The following is an 8,726-nucleotide window of genomic DNA, read 5'->3' on the forward strand; positions in this document are numbered from 1 at the left end:
CCCATAGTTCACAAAAACTGGGCCAGTATCTTCCAGCGTGCTATCACTTACTGGAGCATGACTGGAAGAATAAGTACTCTTTGTTAGAACCAGTAAGTATTACATTGTATGCACTAAATTATTATAAAATAGTGAGTACTGCTATTTTTGTTCCTTTTGCTGACACATAGGAACAGGAATAAACCATCCAGCACATTCGGTTCACATTGCCATTTATGGCTGATCAAACACTTAAGTGCCTTTTATCCACCCATCCCCATAACCCTTAAGGCATTGGTAATAAGAAATCTATCAATCTCTACATTAAACACTCAAAAACTGAGCTTCCACAAACCTCTGTGGTGGAGAATTCTAAAGGTTCACAAGCCTCTGAGTGAAATAATTTCTCCTCATCTTTGACATAAGTATTAGCCCCCTTACTTTTACATTATGCTCCCTGATTCTAAATTCCCAATCAAAGGAAGCAAGGGCAGCACAGTGGCACAACAGTTAGCACTGCTGCCTCACAGTATCAGAGACCCGGTTCATTTCCTGCCTTGAGTGACTACCTGTGTAGACTTTGCACGTTTTCCCCATGTCCACGTGGGTTTTTCTGGGTGCTCTGATTTCCTCCCACAGTCCAAAGATATGCACATTAGGTAGATTGGCTCTGGTAAATTGCCCAATAGTCTCATAGGGATGTTTAGGCTAGGTGGATTAGCTGTGGTAAATATGGAGTTATGGGGTCTGGGTTGGATGTTTATGGGAGGGTCGATGCAGATGCTATGCGCCGAATTGCCTCTGTCTGAACTGTAGGGATTCTATGCATCTGTGCTGTCTATCCCTTGAGTATTTCATAAACTTCAAATTAGATCACCTCTCATTCTTTTCAATTCAAGAGAATACACATCCAGTCTCTCTTCTTAGGGCAGTCCATCCATCCCAGGAACAGGTCTGGTGAGCGTTTGTTGCCCTCGCTATATGGTTATAATATCTTCCCTGAGATGAGAACAGAAGGGCACAGTACTCGGTAGGTGCAGTCTTACCAAGCTCCTGTACAATTGAAGCAAGACTTAACTGCACTCAAATTCTCTTGCATTAAAGGCTTAGATTCCATTAGCCTGCCTTATCTAGAGACTTATTGACAAGGGCACCTCGATAACCTTGTATGTCTACATTTCCGACCTCGTAATTTAAGAAGTACTCTGCAGATCTGTTTCTCCTACCAGAAGGTATAACCTATAATTTTTCCACATACTGTTTCACCTGCCAAGTTCTTACCTATTCACTAAGCCTGTCCAAAATCCTCTGAAAGCCACTTTACAGCTTCACAACTCCTATTCCCACTTAGCTTTACATCATGGGTGGCACGGTGGCTCAGTGGTTAGCACTGCTGCCTCACAGCGCCAGAGACCCGGGTTCAATTCCCTCCTCAGGCAATTGTCTGTGTGGAGTTTGCACATTCTCCCCGTGTCTGCATGGGTTTCCTCTGGGTGCTCCGGTTTCCTCCCACAGTCCAAAAATGTGCAGGTTAGGTGAATTGGCCATGCTAAATTGCCCATAGTGTTAGGTGAAGGGGTAAATGTAGGGGAATGAGTCTGGGTGGATTGCTGTTCGGAGGGTCGGTGTAGACTTGTTGGACTGAAGGGCCTGTTTCCACACTAAGTAATCTAATCTGCAAATTTACAAATATTATAGACCATAAAACTTAGGAGCAGAAATTAGGCCATTCAGCCCATCTAGTCTGCTCCGCCATTCAATCATGGCTGATTCTCCCGCTTTCTCCTCATGACCCTTTTTCCCCTTAGTATTCAAGAGTCTATTAATTTCCATCTTAAATATACTCCACACTCTTCTGTGGCAGTAAATTCCATAGACTCTCAATTCTCTGGCTGCAGAAGTTTCTCCTTATCTCCGTTCTAAAAGGTCTTCCATTTATTCTAAGGCTATGACCTCGCGTCCTAGTCTCTCCTACCAATGGAAATATCTTCCCAACATCCACGCTGTCCAGGCCATTCAGTATTCTGTATGTTTCAATTAGATCCCCCCTCTAAACTCAGGTCTCCAGTGTCCGCAATTTTTTGTTTTATGTTAGCTGTGTGGTTCTGTTTTCTCTCTTGCTCCTTAAATAGTGGGGTAAAATGTACCACCTTCCAATCTACAAGAATCATTCCAGAGTCGATAAAAATTTTAGCAGATAATCACCAATGCATGTTTCTCTATCTCTATGACCACTTCCTTCAACTCTCTGGGATGTAGAAAATCAGGTCCTGGAGATTTATCACCTGTCAGTCTCATTAAGTTATTCTGTACAATCTTCTTGCTAATATTAATTTCCTTCAATTACTCATTCTCCTTAACCACATCATCTCTAGTTCTCAAAGATTTCTTGTAGCTTCCTCAGACAAAAAGTATAAATCCATTAGCTGCTCTCCCATTTGTTTATTCCCCATTACGAATTCTTCTGACTTGCCTGTAATACTCTATTCTCCTTTCTTTATTATTTTTTTTGATCCTCCTTTGCTGTATCCTTAACCACCTCAGATTTACTTTTTGTTTCCTGACAATGTATGCCGAACTATGTTTGTTCGCCACAATTGACTGTACATAGTTGCTATAAGTCACCCTGCTTTTTAAGAAAGGTAAAAGAGGAAAAACAGGCCAGTTAGTCTGGGTGGGGTGTGGTGGGGAAATGGTTGGAGTCTATATTCAAGGCTGGAAGAACTGAACACCTTGATTTTCAGTTAATTAGGGGGAGAGCCAGCAAGGATGGATTTGAGCTGGTAGGTTTTGTCTGACAAACCTCATTGAAGTTTTTGAAGCAGTGACTAACATGGGAATGTTTATGGATGTTTATACATGGAGTTCCAGAAGGTATTTGATAAAGTTCTGAATAAGATAGAAGCTGAGGGAAAATTACTGACATGGTTGGGAAATTGGTTGGGTGGTAGGCAATGAAGTAGGCAATGAGTAAGGTACTCATTGGCAGGTTGTGACCAGTGGTGTTAGGCCATCATTCACGTTATTTGTTAACAACTAGACAATGGTATGAATCATATTTTGAAGTTTGTTGATGACACAAAGTTAGTGGCATTGTAGTTGTGATCTCTCAATATTACAAAGGGATATTGATAGACCAAGTGAATGAGCAAACTATGGCAAATGGAGTTCTATGTAAGTAAGTAAATGGAAGGTTATCCATTTTGGCCTGAAAAAGAATAGATCAGGTACTTTCTAGATGGTGTGAAATTGACTACAGTCAATGTCCAAAAGGTCTTGGGGGTTCATGTGCATAATCTTTTAAAATGCCATAAGTAGGTGCGGGGGTTATGATGAGAGATTGTACAAAAAAGGCCTGTTTTTGCTAGAATTTCAAAGGTTAAGGGGTAAGCTGATCAAAGTGTTTAAGATATTAACAGGAAAAGATTGGGTAGATAAAGATAAGGTATTTCCACTGGTTGGGGATTCAAGAACTAAGTGATATAGTCTGAGAATTAAGGCATTATTCAGGAGAGATGTTATGAAGCACTTCTACACACAAAGAGTAGTAGATGTTTGGAACTCTCTTCCACAAACAACAGTGGATGCTGGATCAGTTCCAACATTAAATCTGAGAATTTGTTTCTTGTTGTTAAGTAATGGTGTTAAGAGATGTGGGCCAAAGACAGGAATGTGGAGTTAGTCATAGATCAGCCATGATTAATTGGCGAGTTGACTCAAAGGGTTGAATAGCCATCTCCCTTTCCTATCTTCCTAAGACATGTAATAGGTCTATACGGCACATAGGCAATGGATAGTCTGTAACGTCTCTTAATCTATTTTACAATCCAGCTCAGCCACTTATGCCTCATGTTTATAATTACCTACATACAAGTTTAATGCCCTTACTTCAGGCTGAATTACTTCATTATTCAGCATAACATGAAATTCTATCATTATTGAACAAACAGTCCTACCACAAATTCAACCCAAAAATCGACTGGGACAACACTACCATTATAGGGCAAGCCAGACAGAGAACAGCCAGGGAATTCCTAGAGGCATGGCATTCATCCACATACTCCATCAACAAACACATCGACCTGGACCCAATATACCAACCACTACAGCGGACAGCTGAAACTGACAACCGGAAGCGGCAGGGACAGACCACTATAAACACCGGAGGAAACATCAGAGAAGTGCTTCGCAGGAGGCTCCCAAGCACTGATGATGTCGCCTAGCCAGGGGACGAAACGTTTGCAACAAAAACTTCCAGCTCGGCGAACAGAACCACAACATTCTATCATTATGGTCACTCATCCCTAAAAGCTCTTTTTAATTATGCAATACTAGATCTAAAATAGTACATGCTCCAATTGGTTCCTGCACATACTGCTGTAGAAAACACGATCCATGAACTTGTCCATCGTAGCTGTATTGCTCAATTCATTTATCCAATTGATATGCAGAATGAAGTCACCCATGATAACTATGTTGCCTGTGCTACATATTTCTTTATCGCTTGATAAATTACTGTTTACTGTTATTGTTTGATGTCCTATAAATAACTCCAGCCCAATGTCTGCTGTTTCTTGACTTCAATCAGATTGTACATGATGTTGTTCTTCTAATCCTATATCCTCCCCTACTAAAGGTACTGATCTCATCTGTTATTAACAGTGCAACTCCACACTTTTCTTCTTTGTTTGTCCTTCCTAAATGTCAAATATCCTTAAATATTCAGTTCACAGTCCTGGCCATCATTAACAAATGAAAACAAATTACTAGAGAAACTCAGCAGGCCTGACAGCAATGATGAAGAGAAAACAGCGTTAGCATATAGAGTGCGGTTAACGTATCAAGTGCACTGACCCCTCTTCAGAATTGGTAGCAGTTATTAAAAAAATGTAACTTATGCTGATGAGGAGTGAGCGAATAGGTAGAGAGGGAGTCTGGAGAGAGAGAGAGGAGAAAAAAGGTGGGCAGACAAAGGCATCGTAATCAAAGGAAGAAGAGAAGCAAAAACAAAACAAATTACTGGAGAAACTCAGCAGATCTGGAGCATCTGTGGAGACAAACCAGAGTTAATTTTTCAAGTCCAATGACCCTTCTTCAAAACCTCAGTCAGACCTGCTGAGTTTCTCCAGCAATTTTTTTTTTGTTTTGTTTCAGATCTTCAGACTTCAAGTGGTTTGTTTTTGAAGAGAAGCTAGGTAGATGAGTAGGCAAAAATGGGTTGGCTATATTGAAAGTTACCCATTTCATTACAGGACCTGGGCTGTGGGGCTGGGTATTGAATCTGGAAGGAGGTGCTCATGCTCTGAAATTGTTAAACTCAACAATGAGTCCTGAAGATTGTCCGGTCACGAAGCAGAAGTTGGGATATTGTTTTTTCAGCTTGCATTGAGTTTCACTGGAGCACTACAGATTTGAGTCAGAAAGGTTGGCATAAGAGTATGGTGGTGTGTTGAAGTGACAGGCAATTGGAACATTGGTCATTTTTATGTTCAAGAACATAGATGTTGTGCAAAGCAGTCACCCAGTCTGCATTTCGTATCTACAATGTACAGCAGACCACATCGTGAGCAGCGCATACAGTCGACTGTTTTAGATCTCCACCATCCACAGTTCCTTGTTTTATTATCCCCATCTTTATTAAGCCTGATCCTGTAATGGCAATTCGATTATATCCATATATCTCAATTTGTGCCTTTAGATTATCTACCTGCTGCAAGCACGCAAGTAAAATGCCCTTTATTTTGTCTTTTTAACATCATTTATGTTTTGAAGCATACTCTATAACCCATTTATTTCTACTCCTTGTTTCCTGTCTGCCAACCAATTCTCTATCTATTTTGATACACTATTTTATAAGCTAATCTCTTAATAAAACTCTCTGTTGAAAGCCTTCTGAACGTACTAGCTCTTCTAATCGAGAAGTGAGCTAGTTTCATCCTCAAAATTCGAGTAGGTGTGTCAAGCATGATTTATCTTTCATAAGTCTGTGCTGACTATGGGGTATTAATTGATTTTGTTGGCTTTGCTCCTGCCTTCTAGTCTCCCTAGCATAGTCTTCCTATTATCAATTTTGGTTACTTTTCAAGTTCCAGTCCTCCTCCCAAACTTGGTTAAATCCATTTCAACGGCACTAGCAAATTTCTCTGTGAGGATATCAATTGCAGTCCCTTTGAGGTGTAACCTGTCCAGATTGTACTGGTCCCCCCCTTGTTCCAGCAATGATCCCAACCCCTCAGGAATCTGATGCCCTCCATCCTACATAAGTCTTTGTAGATACATTGTTAATCGATCAATTCTTCTGTTCTTATGCTAACTAGCACACGGCACTCAAAGTAATCCTAAGATTATTTCTCTTGAGATCCTATTTAATTTCCTTCTTGATTCCCTGTGGTCAGATCTTACCTGGGCAGTCTCATTACTGGATGGATGACATTGTTGCAGCTGTACTGGAACAGCTTGGCTAGGAGTCTCATTAATTCTGGAGCATGTGTATGCTTTGGTCCCAATTGTCTCGACCCCTTATTTAAATCTTCTACTCCTTATATGTTTATGAAAGGCTTTTGGGTTCTTATGAGTCTCTTGTGTTGCCTCTGAATCCTAAAAAAATCCATCATTGAAAGAGTCAGGATAGAACAAACAGTCTAAGCTGGTGACAACTTTCCAATTCAATTTCTATTTTCCATGCTTTTCTCCAATTATGTCAACTGACCTGCCATATTCGATTATAATATCATCAGCTCTGATGCCAAATCATCATCCTTACTGCATCACTGCACATCAAAGAAGATTTTCATGATAGGCAGAAACAGTTAATCTGTAACTTCTAGATCAGTAGGATTCCGTTTGTAATTTGTCCTTTCCAATTTTCTTGTGACCTATGCCCTCCTTAATTTTTACAGCTTGCCCTCATGAATCTACTAAAACAAATAAATGATGATATTGAACATCTGAAGCACAAGAAAATGAGTGTGCAAGAGGCCAAAGAACAGGTATGGAAATAATCAGTGTTGTAAATGGAGTTTCAACCAAATCTGTGTAAAACGTGTATTGGATGTATAAAATATTTGTCTATTGAAGATAACCATTCTGTCTCTTAGGTTCAGACCATGATAGATGACAAAGCAAATGATGTGAAAATGTTAAAAGAACAAATTCGAAAGGTGGATGAAGCAATTGAACAAGAAAAGGAGGTCAGACTGCCAAATTGACATTACTGCTTGCATTTACAGAGCATCTATTTAATGTGGAAAATGTGTTATGATTGTCATATTACCAAACAAAGTTTAGTATTCAACCACCTAAGGACATATTGAGACAGGTGACATGAAGCCTGGTCAAAGAGAGCAATTTTAAGGTGTATCTTAAAGGCAATAGAGGTTTAACAAGGAGATTCTCTAGCAGGTCAGCCACTTCCAATTCCTGTCCACCTTCCACAAGGTTCAAGTCACGAGTCTGATGGAATACTACCCCTTTGCCTGAATGAATGCAGCCCCAGAAACCCTCAAAAGAAAAACTTAACACTATCTTGGTCAAAGCAGCCTCTTGATTGATACCCTATTCAAACTTCACTTGCTTCAGGATGTGCATAGTGTTTCAGTGGTTAGCAATGCTGCCTCACTGCACCAGACACCCGGGTTCGATTCCACTCTCTGGCAACTATGTGGAGTTTGCATGTTCTCATGTCTGTGTGGGTTTCCTCCCACAGCCCAAAGGTGTGTGTGTGTTGGGTGGATTAGCCATGGGAAATGCAAGGTTACAGGGATAGGGTGCAATGCTTGATAGGGGATCGGTGTGGACTTGATGGGCCATATAGCCTGCTTCCATACTGTAGGGATTCTATGCTTAGCACTGCAGTAACTTCCACTGACAGCACCTTCTGACCTTTGGACTGTATCACCTAGAAGAATAAAGGCAGCAGATGTAAGTTCCTCTCCAAGCCCCAAGACTTGAAAATTTATTTCTGTCTTTCACTGGTGCCCAGTCAGAACCCTGGAACTCTCTTTCTAACTTCCAGAACCACTGAGTTTCTCTAGCAACTTCTGGTTTGTGTGTTTTGGATTTCCAGCATCCACAGTTCTTTGTTTTATTATCTGGATAAGTTATTTTCCAGTTCCAGACAAGAGAGGGAAATCACATTAACTATGTTGATTTACTGTAGAAAGAATTCTGGGGAGGGACCTGAGTAGAAAGCATGTTCCATGCACCCCATAAAAAGACAGGCATAAATTAGGCCCATGCAGCTACCCAAAGCCACATCTTTAATCTGAGGAAATTGAGAGGAGTTAAAGGAGAATTGTTCAAAGTGAGGGTGAGCTGAGGTGGATGGTGGTGGTTGGCAACCTTCTTTCAAAATATTCAAATTAATTTTTTTAGGAAGATAATCGAAAAACGACAAAACAAGTCCAAGAGCTTGAATCACTGGAAAATCAGCGGAAACGGTTGCAGAAACACTTGAACGATGAATTAGATGAAGCAATTGGACAGTTGAAAATTGCTAAATACCGGTATGTAGCAGTAAAATCTAATTGGAGTCCTTTCTGTATTGCTTTTAGATTGTAGTCATGAATAACTTTAATTTCAGCACATCACACCATAAAAGTAAAATTTCACAAAAACGATCAACACTGCTTAAGCTGATTTTAATTCAATTGGATGTTGATCCTATTATTTCATAAGCCTCAATTTTGTTAATCAATCTAATATATAATGCCTTTATCAAATGTTTTCTTATAATCTGTACGTTCATG

At 40.2% G+C, this 8,726-nt stretch overlaps 1 protein-coding gene across 2 annotated transcripts in view; it reads left to right on the forward strand.

Moving 5' to 3' along the window:
• Positions 1-8,726, forward strand: part of ndc80 (NDC80 kinetochore complex component) — a 62,527-nt gene that overhangs the window by 51,093 nt on the left and 2,708 nt on the right. For both annotated transcript variants that reach the window (XM_087976170.1, XM_087976169.1), the window contains exons 13-15: positions 6,879-6,968; positions 7,077-7,169; positions 8,353-8,483. In XM_087976170.1, the coding sequence (XP_087832296.1) occupies positions 6,879-6,968; positions 7,077-7,169; positions 8,353-8,483 (314 nt within the window). The remainder of the gene's footprint in view (positions 1-6,878; positions 6,969-7,076; positions 7,170-8,352; positions 8,484-8,726) is intronic.

The sequence above is a fragment of the Chiloscyllium plagiosum genome, unplaced genomic scaffold (genome assembly GCF_037043375.1).
Source record: "Chiloscyllium plagiosum isolate Xiang-an unplaced genomic scaffold, Cpla_swu_hap1 HiC_scaffold_28, whole genome shotgun sequence".
NCBI lineage: Eukaryota > Metazoa > Chordata > Chondrichthyes > Orectolobiformes > Hemiscylliidae > Chiloscyllium > Chiloscyllium plagiosum.